Source organism: Nomascus leucogenys, chromosome 6, assembly GCF_006542625.1.
Source record: "Nomascus leucogenys isolate Asia chromosome 6, Asia_NLE_v1, whole genome shotgun sequence".
NCBI classification, from domain to species: domain Eukaryota; kingdom Metazoa; phylum Chordata; class Mammalia; order Primates; family Hylobatidae; genus Nomascus; species Nomascus leucogenys.
Window position 1 is genome coordinate 57,495,140 of NC_044386.1, and position 17,786 is coordinate 57,512,925.

Consider the following 17,786-nt stretch of genomic DNA (forward strand, 5'->3'; position numbering starts at 1 on the left):
TATGTTGCCCAGCCTGGTCTTGAGCCCTTTGGCTCAAGTGATCCACCTGCCTTGGCCTCCCAAAGTGCTGGGATTACAGATGGGAGCCATCGCATCTGGCACATTCCTGCCTCTCAAAGCCCTCCACCCAACAGGCAGACTTGAGACTCAAACCGTGGTCCCAGCTCTGCATCAGGGGTAGTTTGGAATTCAGATTCTTTCAAACTGGGGTAAAAACCAGGCCCAGAGTTCAGAGTTCAACAACAAGCTTCTAAGATGCTGCCCAAAGGGAAAAGTGGTTCTGGAAAAGCGGGGAAAGGGGGAGCAGCCTCTGGGAGTGATAGTGCTGACAAGAAGGCTCAAGGTCCCAAAGGTGGTGGCAATGCAGTAAAGGTCAGACACACTCTATGTGAAAAACACGGCAAAATCATGGAATCCATGGAAAAGTTGGTCTGGGATGAGATTCAATGAAGTGGCCGCACAGTATAGTGAAGATAAAGCCAGGCAAGGGGGCGACTTGGGTTGGATGACCAGAGGGTCCATGGTGGGACCATTTCAAGAAGCAGCATTTGCCTTGCCTATAAGTGGGATGGATAAGCCTGTGTTTACAGACCCACTGGTTAAGACAAAATTTGGATATCATATTATTATGGTTGAAGGAAGAAAATAAAATCATATGAAAGACTGAAAAACAAAACAAAAAAACAGGCCCAGGACACCAAAGGCAAGAAAGGCAGAATCTTTAACAAATTAGGGGCTGGGTGCTGTGGCTCACGCCTATAATCCCAGCACTTTGGGAGGCCAGGAGTTCTAGACTAGCCTGGCCAAAATGGCAAAACCCCGTCTCCACTCAAAAAAATTAGCCGGGTGTGGTGGCAGACACCTGTATTCCCAGCTACTCAGAAGGCTGAGACACAAGAATCGCTGGAACCCCGGAGGCAGAGGTTGTAGTGAGCTGAGATTGCACCACTGCATTCCAACCTGGGCGACAGAGTAAGACTCCATCTCAAAACACACACAAATTAGGCCAAAACCATAAGCAAAAAGCAAAGAAAAACTCTTCTAAAATGGCCACTGTGATTTCTGTGGCTTGTTTCATACACACACACACACATATATCTATATATATATTTTTTGAGACAGTCTTGCTCTGTTGCTCAGGCTGGAATGCAGTGGTGTGATCTTGGTTTACTGCAGCTTTGACCTCCCAGGCTCAAGCAATCCGCCCTCCTACAAAGTAGCTGGGACAACAGGCATGCAGTACCACACCTGGATTCCTCCTCGCCCCGAGGCAGAGTCTTGCTCTGTCACCCAGGCTGGAGTACAGTGGCGCGATCTCTGCTCACTGCAACCTCCGCCTCCCAAGTTCAAGCAGTTCTCCTGCCTCAGCCTCCCGAGTAGCTGGGATTACAGGCACCCGCTACCACACCCGGCTAATTTTTGTATTTTTAGTACAGACAGGGTTTCACCGTGTTGGCCAGGCTGGTCTCGAACTCCTTACCTCGTGATCCGCCCACCTTGGCCTCCCAAAGTGCTGGGATTACAGGCGTGAGCCACCGCACCCAGCCTTTTTTTTTTTTTTTTTTAAAGATGGAATCTCTCTCACTCACTCTGTTGCCGAGGACGGACTGTAATGGTGCAATCTCAGCTCACTGCAACTTCTGCCTCCCGGGTTCAAGCGATTCTCCTGCCTCAGCCCCCCAAGTAGCTGGGATTACAGGCATGTGCCACCAGGTCCAGCTAATTTCTGTATTTTTAGTTGAGATGGGGTTTCACCACGTTGGCCAGCCTGGTCTGGAACTCCTGACCTCAAGCGATCCACCCAGCTCGGCCTCCCAAAGTGCTGAGATTACAGGTGTAAGCCACCACGCCCGGCCTGTCGTCTTCTCGATATATCAAAATAGAGTGCAGTGGCTACTGCTGCTGGTCATGTGGGTGTGCAGAATGGTACCCTATAAAACACAATGGGTGCTACTGGAAAGCAGGGGGTGCACTGGGACACAGCCTACTCATGTTCCTTTTGCCTTTCTAGGCCTAGAGTCCCTACGGGACAGTGCCCATTCCACGCCAGTGCGTTCCACTTCCCATGGGGACACCTTCCTGCCTCACGTGAGAAGCAGCCGGACAGATAGCAATGAGCGCGTAGCTGTGATTGCAGACGAGGCCTACAGCCCTGCAGACAGCGTGCTGCCCACCCCTGTGGCTGAGCACAGCCTGGAGCTGATGTTGCTTTCCCGGCAGATCAATGGAGCCACCTGCAGCATCGAGGAGGAGAAGGAATCTGAAGCCAGCACCCCAACTGCTACAGAGGTGGAGGCCCTTGGGGAAGAGCTGAGGGCCCTGTGTCAGGGGCACAGCGGGCCCGAGGAGGAACAGGTGAATAAGTTTGTTCTAAGTGTCCTCCGTTTGCTCCTTGTGACCATGGGACTCCTCTTTGTTTTGCTCCTCCTCCTGATCATCCTTACTGAGTCTGACCTTGACATTGCCTTTTTCCGCGATATCCGCCAGACCCCCGAATTTGAACAATTCCACTATCAATACTTTTGTCCCCTCAGGCGATGGTTTGCCTGCAAAATCCGCTCAGTGGTGAGCCTGCTCATTGACACCTGAGAAGGCATGACTCCTCCCAAAAACTAGCCAGGTGGACCAAGGAGCCCGGCTACCCATTCCCAGCAATGGGACCCATCGCGGAACCATCGGCACATATACCAAGTCCTCCTCTCATGACTCAAAGTCCACTGCAGCCTAGGAGGGTGTTTCCCAGAGGAAGAAAGGGATAGGCTCACGCCCTGTCTAAACAAACTGGGAAAACTCATTTTCTTCAGAAGTTATTTCAAGAAAGGCTCAGCGACTCTGTTTCTCATCTTTCCAATTTGCAGGATAATTTTTGGGTTTGAATTTTGATTTTTCATAGATGTGTATTATTTTGAAGTATCAAAAATAATTTATTTTACTATTACTGATTATTGCAGTAGTGTCACCTAGCAGAGGGGACACTAGTTGAAGACTAGAGAGCTGCTGTCCTCTGTATTCTGCAGGAGCTTTTCCTGCTGGTGCCACTGGGTTCCAGTAGACTCATCACTGCAGCCTCAGCAGGGCAGGCCAGGGATATGGACAATGGGGACTGTTTTTTTTGTTTTTTTTTTTGTTTTTTTTTTGCCAGCCAGAACTTTTAAAAAAGTAAACATCCATGTAGAATGATTAAATGGAAAGTTGCTTCTTATGATGGTCTGAGTTGGATTTTCTTTTCCTTTTGTTTTTTCAAATCTGAGCAGAGTGGGCATCTGAAGGGACCACCGCTACAGCAGCAGCAGCAGCAGGGGTGGGGTAAGTCTGTCCCCTTAGTCTAGAGCCTAGTGGGCATCACCATAGTTTTGTATAATGAAACTAGACTTAACATGATTTTTTTTTCTGAAGAACCTCAAGACTTTTATAGTGCTCCAGGGGCGTTAAACGAATTCAGTGGTACCAGAGATAGTTCCGTCAGAAATGTTGGACAAAGTGTGGTTAAGAGAAAGCAGTTACCTGAGAGACTGTTGAGATTTGGAGAGCAGTGCTTATTTTATATACACCCCCCTGACCCAAAGACTATTTCAATTTATATTTTAACAACGAAATGTTATTTTCTTAACAATTCATATTTTCTTTTTACTTTATGGATTAAGAAAATAGAGCCTGATGAACTAAACGATGCAAGAAAGAAACTGATCCCGAGAATGAAAAGCTTCAGAAAATAGAATTCCAAGATCAACAGCCTTAGAAGGGACCAGGAAAAGAATCTTTTAAAATAGGATTTCTAAGAGATGCCTACAAAACACAGAATGTGACCGTGGCAGAGACCAACACTTAGATGTAGAAATGCTGCCCCCTAGGGTCATCCTCTGCATAAGTTCTAGGAAAGCATCACCATCCTTACAGAGGGAAGTCCTGGAAGCACGCAGAAGCACAGGCATATGAAGGGCGAGTGTGGGATCCTAGGCCCAAGCTCTTCAACTCTAAAACCAATCACACACAAGATCCTGTTTTCATCTCAGGGAGAGATTTCTAAGTCATCTGGGGCTTGAGGGCTTATTTAACGATGGTCAATGGACACATTCCTGGACCCACACAAAAGTAGAACAGCTGCTGATACCCTAATTGGACAGCCCCAAATGCAGAACAGAACGCGTCACTTGTAGACTTGACCTCCCCTGTTTTGTCCCCTGAGATGGTAGAACCAGGTCCATGTTTAGAATATGACAACTGTGGAATAATTGGGGTTCTTAGGGAGAGATCTGCATAATTTTAAAGACATCCTTTCATCTAGACCAGAGGTCAATAAACTTATGTAAAGTGCTACACAGTAAATATTTTGGTTTAGCACGCCATACTCTGTCACAACTGCTCAATTCTGCCATCACAGCACAAAAACAACCATAGATAATTTGTAAATGAAGGAACATGGCTGTGTTCCAATAAAACTTTATGAAAACAGTGAACTGAATTTGGCCTACAGGCCATAATATGCCAATCCTGCTCCAGACAATAAAACTGATCCTTACCAGTATGTTAGCAGAAGAGGGTCAGTCAGCTGTTTCCATGCCTGACATGTATCAAAGATCTGGGACCTCTTCCCAGTGGAGGCACCAGGGTTGCTTGTTTAAAGGGTGCTTGAACAACTAACCAGCAAAGAGATGTCTGATGCCAAATGGGCAAGATCAAATACTGTAATGCTAAAACACAGCTGGAATCTAAGAAGGAAAGAGGGCTTCTCTGACCATTTTCATACCAGCAACAATTTAGCAGAATTATAAACATCTATTTAACGAGTGACAATACAAACCGAAGGAGATCCTAGTAGAGATTAGGGGTCAGTTAAAATCAACTAGCCACTGCCACTTGTCATCTACATAGCAAAGGCTTTATTTAGCACAGGACTAACGGGAAAAGTAGACCCAGAGATGAAAAGGCTGTCAGGAGACAGGGGGCTGGTGTCCACCTGGATATCTACTGTCTTATGCAACATAGAAGATTAACTTTTAGTGTAGTGCTCCTACCTCAGTTTGTAGAATCTGGTGTTTCTATGCAGTGAGTGATAGCCTCAACTCTGACCTTTCATATTCACATTAGAGACAGATGCAGTATTCCATATCCTATTATGTTCCTTGTGTCTAGAGTTCTAACAGTACAGTAGTCTATGCCATTTCTAACAGCTAAATTTTGCTCTCTAAACAAAATTTAGGGTTGTTTTTTTCCAGGGCTCATCCCAGAAAATATGGATAGAAAAGTTTCCTTCAGTTTGCTTTTCAAATAGTGCTTGAATAATAAACCTCCTTTGATTGGTGACTAGTCTTTTTCGGTGTATCTCCACATTAAAAATTGTTCAAGTTTTTAACCTGGTTATACTGTGTTCTAACATGTCTCTCATTTTCTCTCAAAATTATTTTATCTCATTGTAAAAAAAGCAATGGTTTTCATAGCTTCATCTATCAGGAAATAAAACTCTTACTAAAGAATAGCATACTGCATCTTTAAGCAGCAGAGGGTGAACTACCTGCAAATGTGAATTTCTTAGATTCATTTAAAAATATATAGTTGTTAACCTTCCGTGTGCCAAAAACTCTTAAGTTACATTTTCCTTCAAAGCAATGTACTTTTTTTCTACATATGCAGTATGTAGTTAGCATAAAATCATTGGTGCCATGAAGATTATTTTTAAACTTAAATAAATATTTAAATATCATAGAAGAGTGGGCTCTTTCTTTAATAATAGCCTGTCTTACTTTTCCTCCCTTAAAGTTACTAACAGATAAAAGGATACCGGTGGGATTTACACAGCTGACTACTATTCACTTGGATCATATAACATAATTATTTTGCTTGTATCCACCTATTATCCTTGTCCTTACCCCCAAATAAATACTGTTAGAAACTGAGAAGTGGCCAGGCGCAGTGGCTCACGCCTGTAATCCCAGCACTTTGGGAGGCCAAGTCGGGAGGATCACGAGGTCAGGAGTTCAAGACCAGCCTGACCAACATGGTGAAATCCCCGTCTCCACTAAAAATACAAAAATTAGCTGAGTGTGGTGGCGGGCGCCTGTAATCCCAGCTACTCAGGAGGCTGAGGCAGGAGAATTGCTTGAACCTGGGAGGCAGAGGTTGCAGTGAGCTGAGATCACACCACTATACTCCAGCCTGGGTGACAGAGCAAGACTCCATCTCAAAAAAAAAAAAAAAAAAAAAAAAAAAAAACTGAGAAGCTATAAATGTAATAATTTTAAAGTGAATTGGACATTTTTCTGGTGAGGAAAACCAAGAAGGCTAAGTGATTTTCCCAAGATTACATAGTGGTACAGTCCAAACTAGAACCCAGATGGTCCAGCTTCTGGTCTGGTGTTCTTACTCAAGCCTGGAGTAAGTGGGAGCACAGAAAATACTTTCTAAGAAGGAACTACAATGATACAATGATACCACCACCACATATTTACAAAATATATCCCTATAGCATTATCTCATCTGATTATGTAACCATCACTCTGTGGCTACAGAATTGGAAATGGTCTTCTAAATTCCATGAGGATAAGAGGTAACAATGGGGGCTTGGTCCACTGTGCTAGCTTCTTACCTAATCTTTGTCTTCTCAATTCTGCCTGCCCTCCACTCTCCCATTTCTGTTGCCAGATCAAACACCAATCAGGCTATGTTACCTCCAAATTTCAGAGGTACCCACTACCTATAAAATGCTATCCAGCACCCTATCCCCAGCGGAATTTTTTGTATGTTTTTATGACATAAGATTTTGCTTGAAGTGATCCAAAGAGTAAAAAGCACAAGAAACACTGGACCTGGGTGGCTTCCCATGGCTCTGCCGATTCACAGCAGCCTCCCTTCTGCTGACAGCTTATCAAGAACTGCCTGTGCACACACCCCGGTAGGACTCTAGTCCCCACTCCCTCTACTTTGGGTTCCTCTAGCACAATCTAGCTCCTCTGCACCTGAACACACTTTTGGTTTTAGCTCATGAACAGGCTTCCTCTTCAGACCCCTATGACCTGCTGATGGAATGGAGTAAAACAAGCAAAGCACACTTTTAATAAATTTCCTCTTGCCCAGTTTCCATTGTGGGGAAAATGTATCATAAAATGTTTTATTCTTCAGCTCTGTGTAATTGTACTAAATGTTATCTTCCTCATAAATTCTACCTTTTCATTTGAAAATCCAAATATTTACAGCCAAATGAGTCAAAATACAATCTGCTGTCTTGGTATTTCTAGCCATCAACACCCTACTAAAAAGCAGGGGGAAATGTACTAAGTCAGAAAGGACCGCCCAAAAGGGCATCGAAGTTTTTGGAATATGAAGTTAGAGGGCAGATATTTCCTCTTCTCAGTTTGATTCAGACGGCATGTGTGTCTTCTCCCCCACTCTACCCCATGTACTGTACATTGGCTGAAAGGATTTAAATCCTTGTATCCATAGCCCTAAGGCTCCCTGTTTTCCTGGAGAACTCCCCTTGCAAAATCTTCTTGGTGGAAAGGAAGCTCAAAGACCAGAATACTAAAATAGGACTTAAACAACTCAGATTCTATTAATTCCTAATCATTTGTGGTCTCTCCTAGTCTGACCAAGTCTCTGACAACCAAAAATAAGAATTGTCTGCTCCTTCCTTAAAAGTTACATAATAAAAGGCTGAGTATCTTAAAAAAAAAAAAAAAAAAAAAAAAAAAAAAACAACTCAAGCGGAATTCAGAGCTTAAGAGATATCATAAAGGCCAAACTTACAGAAAAGGCTTATCCCGAAGGAGGCAATCATAATACACACATAATTATAGAAGCCACACAGCTGTAGGCAAGTCTGTGGGAGAAGTACCTTTCACTACAGATTACAGTGTAAGAATGTCCCAAAGGAGACAATTTTCTTTTATGTGCTGTCTAGATTTAAACAATTACTCCATTAAAAAATTTATCACCAATAAAAAAAAAAAAAGTCCCTACTCATTCTCCTTCCTTCCTCATTGCCTGAAGATATAACTCTATTAAGTGTAATTGAATATAAATAGCACTGTTTATGAAGCTACAATGGCAAAAGAAACCACAAAAGTGAGAAACATCAAGAATTTGCTAACATCTATTGAAGAGGCCAGGCAATTACTGCCAAGTATTCAAAGCTTAAATGATGGTACTAATTTGATTGAGAGTAGTTTTCAGCATCTTTAAAAACAAAAACAATTCCCATAGAACTAACCACTCTAGAACCCATGAGATTAATTGGTATAGAAATGAAAAAGGGAGCCTAAAGCCTTTACAATGTTTCCTGAACAGTTTAATTATAACTCAACCTCACCTAGCTTTTCTTTCCCTTTATAAATTAACATTGCCATCTCACTTGTCAATTCCTCTATTTATATCAACTAGAAAATAGAGAACTATTGCTTATAAATACCTAAACCTATTAAAAAACTAAACCTTTTTACACTTAGATTACAGAGAATAAAATTATTTAGAAATTGGTTTTCAAGGAAATTGTATATCACTATATTTCTCTGATATACAATTATGGGAAAATATTTCCTCTTAGAATTCAAACATATTGCCAAAGCCATTTACAAGTCTTTCAGTATTTGGCAATGAAGAATAATGAAAAAAGTTGGATGGATGTCACACAGTAATATGAGTAATTGATTTGGCAGCTCCCCTCCCAACAACAAACACATTGAAATTACCGTAACTTCTGAAAAGAAAACATTTTGATAAAATACCAAAAGTGGTGAGTATTTCATAATATTTCCCCCAAATACGAGTAAGAATGAAGGTATTCACTTAACAGGCTATTGAATTTCCTTTGGACAGTTGAAAGATCGGGACAGGTAAGCCTGGGGCCTTCTTCATTCTAAGCAGTAGCTTTAACTTCTCTATCCATTACCCATGGTACTACAGTAATAAAATATATATATATTTTTTTTTTACATCAGAATATACATAAACATATATACCTACAAATATATATGCATATGTAACTAAGTTTTACCAAATAATACTTACTCAAATATATTTTCTGTTCTTTACAAATTCTTTCCTTTTCATTTTTTTCAACACCAGTCATTGTCATTCAACTGATTTCATGAGAAGAGCAAAAATCCAGTCTGAAAAACACAGGTCTGAGGCACTCTTATACTGGAATGCCAGGACCAGGGCAGATCCCAACCCTGTGCTTGGGAGTCCTGCCTGTGTCTCAGGAGCCATCTAGAGGAAAGGGAAAGGAAAGTACAGACAGACCCAGACCCCGCCCTGGGTAAACCAAAGCTGCTCAGCAATTATCTTGGCATTTCACATAAGACTTAACCTACAGGCAGGGGGCAAAAAAAGTTCTCAGTTAAAAAAATAAAGTTTCAAAATCACTGAGTTAGATTACCTTTCCGGGTCCCCTTCTAGTGTGTGAGTCTAGAAATAAGTATTCATTCCAAACTATAAAATAAGCCACAAATCACTATAGAATCAAAACTGTATCATTAGATCACAAAAACTTTAATAGTCAAAGCTTTGTAATTTATAATGTTAGAATTTCTCAACATACTCTCTTGATTAAAAGTTCTGATGGCCAGGCACAGTGGCTCACGCCTGTAATTTCAGCACTTTTGGAGGCCGAGGCAGGTAGATCACCTGAGGTCAGGAGTTCAAGACCAGCCTGGCCAACATGGCGAAACCCCATCTCTACTAAAAATACAAAAAATAGCCAGGTGTGGTGGCAGTTGCCTGTAATCATCCCAGCTACTTAGGAGGCTGAGGCAGGAGAATCGCTTGAACCTGGGAGGCGGAGGTTGTGGTGAGCCAAGATTACGCTATTGCACTCCAGCCTGGGCAACAACAGCAAAACTCCGTCTCAAAAAAAAAAAAAAAAAAGTCCTGAAGGCACCTCAGCCTCCCCTCAAATTCCCTCCCTGTCCCGCAGAAGCAATCCTCCAAGACTTCTCCCTTACTAAAAGTACACTCTTCTTATAGTCTTATTAATAAAACAATGTTATATTTGCTAAATGTAACATTACCAAATAACACACTAAGGCACGCCAATTACTAGGCTCCTTAGACAGTGGTCAATTTGAACATATTGTTGTTCCTAAACCAAAAACTCAGCAGCTTTTTTCATTCATAAAAACATGTATCTTCCCGCTGGAATTACCTCCAGCCAAAATATACCGAGTTGGGTGCATGGCATTGATGGAACACACAGAGGCAAGGCATTCTCCACCAAACGAATGCACCCTCTTTCCTGTCTCATGGAAGACTTCTACCCGTCGTGGATGGGCCATGCTGCCAACTATGACACAGTCTTCTTGTTTAGGATCCCACATGGCTTGGAACCTGGTCAGCCATCGCCCAGTGAAAGTGTTGTGCCTAGTGAGGAAAACAATATATTTTTTAAATGAAGTAAGGTTAAATAAGGTAGCATTGGGCAGAGAGTAAAGACGGCATTGCTCCTAAATGCTAGTTTTCTCTGCCAAGTTTCTTCTCATTAAGCTACTGAGTTACCACCACCAACCTTATCTCATCCTCTCTACAGGACTGAACCTCTGGACAGAGACGATATCCTCCTCATCTAAAAATCTCCCAAAATAAAACATATGGAGCCCTTTATAGTCCTCAAAAGCAAAAACAGAAGTACTGCCCTTTTAGTCTCTTTGCCTTAATATCACTAACAATCCTTTTTCATTAAAGTATGGACTATAGAGAAACACATTTCCCACTGCCACTTAAATGACCCCATCATTAATGAAAATTCTTACCCCCTAGAATAGTCACCCTACATAAATTTTTAAAAAATATACATAATATGGCAGGGCACAGTGGCCCAAGCCTGTCATCCTAGCACTTTGGGAGGCCAAGGCAGGTGGATCACCTGAGGTCAGGAGTTCGAGACCAGCCTGTCCAACACGGCGAAACCCAGTCTACTAAAAACACAAAAATTGGCCAGGCACAGTGGCTCACACCTGTAATCCCAGCACTTTGGGAGGCCAAGAGGGTGGATCATTCAAGGTCAGGAGTTCGAGACAGCCTGGCCAACGTGGTGAAACCCTGTCTCTACTAAAAATAGGAAAATTAGCTGGCCATGGTGGCGGGTGCCTGTAATCCCAGCTCCTAGGGAGGCTGAGGCCGGAGAAGCACTTGAACCCAGGAGATGCAGGCTACAGTGAGCTGAGATTGCACCACTGCATTCCAGCCTGGGCAACAGAGTGAGACTCTGTCTCAAAAAAATAAAAATAAAAATACAAAAATTAGCCAGGCATGGTGGCGCTTGCCTGTAATCCCAGCTACTGGGGAGGCTGAGGCAGAAGAATTGCTTGAACCCAGGAGGTGTAGGTTGCAGCGAGCTGAGATTGCGCCACTGCACTCCAGCCTCAGTGTCAGAGGGAGACTCTACTTCAAAAAATAAAAATTAAAAAATTAAATATACATGATACTGGCTGGGCGCAGTGGCTCACGCCTATAATCCCAGCACTTTGTGGGGCTGAGGCAGGTGGAACATCTGAGGTCAGGAGTTCGAGACCAGCCTGACCAACATGGTGAAATTCCATCTCCACTACAAATAGGAAAGTTAGCCAGGCATTGTGGCTCATGCCTGTAATCCAGCTACTCAGGAGGCTGAGGCACCAGAACTGCTTGAACCCAGGAGGCGGAGGTTGCAGTGAGCCCAGATCATGCCACTGCACTCTAGCTTGGGCAACAAGAGCAAGACTCCGTTTAAAAAAAAAAACAAAACAAATAATTAAAAAATGGGCAAAGGATCTGAATACACACTTCTCAAAAGACAACATACAAATGGCCAATTATATGAAAATACATTCAATATCACTAATCATCAGTGAAATGCAAGTTAAAACCACAATGAGATATCACCTTACATCTAGTAGAATGGCCATTATGAAAACAACAAAAGATAGCAAGTATTGGTAAAGATATGGAGAAGAAGCACCCTTTGTACATTGTTGGTGGAAATGTAAATTGGTGCAGCCATAATGGAAAACAGTATAGAGGTTCCTCAAAAAAGTAACAATGGAACTACCATATGATCCAGCAATCCCACTACTGGGAATATATCCAAAGGAAATGAACCATCTATGAGATACCTGTACTCCCACGTTCACTGTCACATCTAAGATATGGAATCAATCAATCAATGGATAAATGAATAAAGAAAATGTAGTATATACACATAACAGAATACTATTCCACTTAAAACAAGAAAATCCTGTCATGGATGAACCTGGAGACATTATGTTAAGTAAAATAAGCCAAGCACAGAAAGACAAATACCACATCACCTCACTCATATGAGGAATTTTAAAAAGCTGAGGCTGGTTCAAAGGTAGTGACTTATCTTAATTGATTGTTCATAGTCAGTTACAGATAAAACTCTTTGTTCTACTCTTTCCCACCTTCTCACTACTACACTTAACTAGTCTAAAAAATAATAATAAATAAAAAATAACAAAGTTGTAAGGCCAGGCATGATGGCTCATGCCTGTAATGCCAACACTTTGGGAGGCCCATGTGGGAGGATCGGTTGAGGCCAAGAGTTCCAGACCAGCCTGGGCAACAGCAAGTCCTCATCTCTACAAATAATTTTTTTAACTAGTGGGGCATGGTTCTGTGTGTCTGAAGTCCCATCTACTTGGGAGGCTGAGGCAAGAGGACTGCTCAAGTCCAGGAGATTGAGGCTGAAGTGAGCTATGATCATGCCACCACACTCCATACTGGGCAAGAGAGCAGGACCCTGTTTCTTTAAAAAAAAAAAAAAGAGAGAGAGTAGTTCACAAACTGTTGGGCAGAGAGGGAAAGGGTTGGGGAGATGTTGGTCAAAAACTATGAAATTTCAGTTAATAGGAGAAATACATTCAAGAGGTCTATTGTACATCAGGATGACTATAGTCAATAACAATATATTATATTCTTGAAGATTGCTGACAGATTTTAAGTGTTCTCACCACAAAAAAATGGTAAGTACGTGAGGTAATACATATGTTAATTAGCTTGATTTAGCCATTCCACAATGTATATATTTCAAAACATGTTGTACATGATAAATACATACAATTTTATTAGTCAATTAAAAAATAAGACTGGGTGCAGTGGCTCATGCCTGTAATCTCAGCACTTTAGAAGGCCAAGGCAGGCGGATCACTTAAGGCCAGAAGTTCAAAACCAGCCTGGCCAACATGGGAAACCCTGTCTCTGCTAAAAAAAAATACAAAAATTAGCTGGGCACAGTGGTACATGCCTGTAGTCCCAGCTACTCAAGAGGTTGAGGTAGGAGAATTGCCTGAACCCAGGAGGCGGAGGCTGCAGTGAGCCGAGATCGTGCCAATGCACTCCAGTCTGGGCAACAGAGTGAGACTCTGTCTCTAAATAAAATAAAATATAAAATAAAATAGGCTGGGCACAGTGGCTCACACTTGTAATCCTAGCACTTTGGGAGGCCAAGGTGGGTGGCCGCTTGAGGTCAAAAGTTAGAGACCAGCCTAACCAACGTGGAGAAACCTCATCCCTACTAAAAATACAGAAATTAGGCCGGGTGCGGTGGCTCACACCTGTAATCCCAACACTTTGGGAGGCCGAGGCGGGTGGATCACGAGGTCAGGAGATCGAGACCATCCTGGCTAACACAGTGAAACCCCGTCTCTACTAAAAATACAAAAAATTCGCCGGGCATGGTGGCAGGCGCCTGTAGTCCCAGCTACTCAGGAGGCTGAGGCAGGAGAATGGCATGAACCAGGGAGGTGGAGCTTGTAGTGAGCCAAGATCACGAGCCTGCACTCCAGCCTGGACAACAGAGTGAGACTCTGTCTCAAAAAAAAAAAAACAAAAAAAAAAAAACAGAAATTAGCCAGGCAGGGTGGCATGCACCTGTAATCCCAGATTCTTGGGAGGCTGAGGCAGGAGAATTGCTTGAACCCAGGAGGCGGAGGCTGCAGTGAGCAGAGATCATGCCACTGCACTCCAGCCTGGGCTACAAAGTGAGACTCTGTCTTTAAAAAAAATTTTTTTAAATAAAAACTGTGGACCTGAAAAAAAAAAAAAAAAGAAACTGATAAAATGGAACAAAATGTATGAAGCAACAATCAATATATATCACACACTCTATTCCCAACTTCGTAAATACTGACAAAGAGGGATATCAAGGAGAAGGCATTGAGTAAAGTTTGATATAAAATACACACATACAAGGTGGGGCGCCGTGGCTTACACCTGTAATCCCAGCACTTTGGGAGGCCGAGGTGGGTGGATCACAAGGTCAGGAGTTCGAGACCAGCCTGACCACCATGATGAAACCCCGTAGCTACTAAAAATACAAAAAATTAGCCGGGCATAGTGGTGCATGCCTGTAATCCCAGCCACTCAGGAGGCTGAGGCAGGAGAATAGCTTGAACCTAAGAGGTGGAGATTGCAGTGAGCAGAGATCACGCCACTGCACTCCAGCCTAGGCAACAGAGTGACACTCCGTCTCAAAAAAAAAAAAAAAAAAATACACATACATTCAAAGTAGTTGATGCAAGAGTATAATCAAAGAAATGAAGTGGGAAGATGGTGAAGCTCTCTAGGCCCAGAATAAACAGACACGAATAAACAGACCTTCAGACAGCCTCATCAGCAAGTGAGTAGTCACAGTCTTCTTTAATAAGATAACATGAGTAATTCAGTTCAGAATAAAGTCATTAACCTTAACCAAAAGTAACCTCCCACCTGCAGAGAATAGCTACTGACTACAAGAGACTGAAACTCTACAGACACAGGGAACCTGGAAGCAAGAACTCTTCTGGATAGGAACTAGCAAACTGGGACACTTATAATTTTTGTATTCAAAAATCAGGACTATCACATCTCTTTGACCATCAGATATCTAATGTATGCACTGCAACAAATAGTTCATAGTAATCCACATCTACATTATTTGGCATATAGAAGCCTACCTGATGGTGGCAAGGAGAGGAATCTTAGAAGATATACAGCTGCTGTCAAAAATTCTGCAAAATAGAGTAAGACATTCTTTTGTTTCTTAAAAACTTTCTGAAATAAATATCAGTGTATTTAACAAGTTTCTCATTAATTCATGGTATGAAATATATAACTGTCACTTAAAAATATGTAGGATCAGGCCGGGTTTAGAGGCCCATGCCTGTAATCCACAGGAGGATCACCTGAGGCCAAGAGTTTGAGACCAGCCTGGGCAATACAGTGAGACCCATCTGTACAAAAAATTTAAAAATTAGCTGGGCGTGGGGCACATGCCTGTAATCCGAGCTACTCAGGAGGCTGAGGTGAGAAGATCACTTGAGCCCAGGAGTTTGAGATTACACTAAGCTATGATCACGCTACTGCACTCCAGCCTGAGCAATAGAGCGTGAACCTTGTCTACAAAAAAAAAAAAAAAAAAAGAGTAAGATCAGGGTCTAACAAATCTTGACCAAGATACTAAACAAAAGTTACAAGACGTTTTATAAAATAAGTCAGTGCTTACAGTTTAGCATAGAAATCATTTGGCTGGGTGTTGTTGCTCATGCCTGTAATCTCAGCACTTTGAGGCCAAGGTGGGAGGATCACTTGAAGCCAGGAGTTTGAGACCAGCCTGGGTAATATAGTGAGACCCTATCTCTACAAAAAAAAATTAAAAAAAAAAATAGCTAGGTATGGTGGCACATGCCTCTAGTCCCAGCTAGTTGGGAAGCTGAGGCAGTAAGATTGCTAGAGCCCGTAAGTTGGCTGGAGCCCAGCACGTCAGGGTTGTAAGTGAGCCATGATCATGCCACTGCACTCCAGCCTGGGTAACAAAGAGATCCTGTTTCTAAAAAAAAAATTAATAATGATAAATGAATAGAAATAAAATTCCCATTCTAAAGTGATCATCTGAACTGTAAAACTATATTCAAAATTCACAAAAATACAAGACATAAAGGATGTGGTCTGAAAATGTACAAATCACCTAAAAGTACATCCATGTATCAAGAGCAGTTTCCCTGAGACTCATCAGTTGAAGGCCTGATAGTGTCATTTCCAGACTAAGACCAACCAGCAACCAAGAAGAGGAGTTGTGTTTTGGTTTTCAAGAGACAACATCTCATTCTGATGCCCAGGCTGAAGTGCAATGGCACTGTCACAGCTCACTGAAGCCTCAACCTCCTAGGCTCAAGTGATCCTCCAGCCTCAGCCTCCCAAGTAGCTGGGACTATAAGCACACACTACCAAGTCTGGCTAATTTTTTCTGTAGAGACAGGGTCTCTCCTTGTTGCCCAGGCTGGTCTCGAATTCCTGGGCTCAAGTGATCCTCCCACCTCAGCCTCCCAAAATGCTGGAATTATAGGCATAAGCCACTGCACCTGGCCAGAGAGAGGAGTTTTTATACAGCAGTTGGAGAGGAGTCTAGAAGCCTCCACTGAGCACTTCAGCAGAAGGAAACTAACAGCCTCACCACCTCCTTCTCTTCTCCTTATGCCTAGCTTTTCTAGTGTGGTTTGTTGGCACTAGAGTTTATTGCCTAAATAGATTAGTAGAAAGCCAAACCACTAATAGTTAATGTAACAAGAGTAAACTGCAGTGTAAATGAACAGGAACAGAACAAATAGCTTTTGAGACAAAGGACACTGCATGAGTGCAAACGGGATGCTGGCCTACCATTCCCTGGTCTTCCTACACCACCTGGTTAATACTCACAGACTTTGCTAGAAACTAACTAGACACCTGTCACACACTGCAGACCACGCTCTTCCCATCAGGTAGGTTTAAACAGAAACTGGGTGCCATTCTGGAGCCTGGTGCACAGTATACATTCAACTGAATAATATATGAATTCCGAAATCACTTAAGGTAAAACTCTCATAAACTGAAAAGTGCTTGCAATTTTAAGCAAAATCAGGGATTCTAAAAGAGAACAAAATAATTTTCCTTTGTGATTACACTAATGTTCCCGACATCTTTATTGACACTGTTTTTCTGTTTTTTTGTTCGATTGGTTTATATTACACTTTAAATCCATTTTTAGGAAGTAGCTATAGAAAGGTACTAAAGCTAAAACCCTAGAACTATAAAACCATAGCCAATAGCTTATATAGAATCCCAGTTTTTGCTCTTTTCTGTCTGCCCATGTTCTGGGGCTCTGCAATTTCCATTCAGCACTTCACTTGCAGAATAGATCCCACTGACCCCAAAGTATGCTAATATTATCTCCTTTTCAGGATACTACACAGCCTGGTTTCTGGGATTCTTAAGTGCTTAAAGGGAAGCCAGACCATGAACCCCCCAGCATAGCTACGGACCTTTGCCAGTCTCAAGGAAATTTCCAGGAACCAAAAACTGCTAAAAAGCCATTAAACACAGGTCACCAGTCTTTAGGAACCTAGATATGACTACTAAACAGTAACACTAGCAATTTAATAGGGAACAGCAGTAAACAAAGCTTTTGGTTTACTGACACAGTAGCTATAGACTCTTTAGATTCCTTAAAAACATTTCTGCCTTCCCAATTTACCTCAGATTACAGTCGGCACATGTGGTCACCACTCTGTTACCAGTAAGAGGTGAAAAATAGGCGGAAGCAATGCTCTTTGTATGTTCAGTGAAAGAAATCAAAGGCTGACTTCTCCTGGAATTCAATCGCCTTGCATCATAAATATGAGTATCCCTGTAATGGGAGAAACAATGATCAATGTTGCCATAGTACATGTAATGAACCTCTACAACAGGGCTAAACATAAGTTAGACACTCACATACTTGCTATAATGAGGAACATTTAAGACAGAACTCTCAGCCAGGCGTGGTGGCTCACGTCTGTAATCCCAGC

The 17,786-nt window shown here is 42.3% G+C and overlaps 2 protein-coding genes and 1 pseudogene across 9 annotated transcripts in view; 2 read left to right on the forward strand and 1 right to left on the reverse strand.

Annotated features, from left to right (window-relative positions):
* Window positions 1-5,703, forward strand: part of FRMD5 (FERM domain containing 5) — a 335,004-nt gene extending 329,301 nt beyond the window's left edge. For 2 of the 6 annotated variants that reach the window (XM_030814161.1, XM_030814166.1), the window contains one exon: window positions 2,012-5,703. In XM_030814161.1, the coding sequence (XP_030670021.1) occupies window positions 2,012-2,589 (578 nt within the window). In that variant the 3' untranslated portion in view covers window positions 2,590-5,703. The remainder of the gene's footprint in view (window positions 1-2,011) is intronic. The other 4 variants (XM_030814164.1, XM_030814165.1, XM_030814163.1 and 1 more) reach the window with 4 other exon arrangements.
* On the forward strand, window positions 77-719 carry LOC105739957 (annotated as a pseudogene).
* A 3,137-nt stretch (window positions 5,704-8,840) lies between the features above and the next one.
* The window catches only part of WDR76 (WD repeat domain 76), a 41,286-nt gene continuing 32,340 nt past the window's right edge, over window positions 8,841-17,786 (reverse strand). Inside the window, exons 11-14 of one of the 3 annotated variants that reach the window (XM_030814167.1) lie at window positions 17,474-17,626; window positions 14,922-14,975; window positions 10,136-10,350; window positions 8,841-9,101 (exon numbers count right to left, since the gene is read on the reverse strand). In XM_030814167.1, coding sequence (XP_030670027.1) covers window positions 9,064-9,101; window positions 10,136-10,350; window positions 14,922-14,975; window positions 17,474-17,626 — 460 coding nt within the window. In that variant the 3' untranslated portion in view covers window positions 8,841-9,063. Of the gene's footprint in view, window positions 9,202-9,674; window positions 10,351-14,921; window positions 14,976-17,473; window positions 17,627-17,786 lie in introns of those variants that run through there. The other 2 variants (XM_030814168.1, XM_003266816.3) reach the window with 2 other exon arrangements.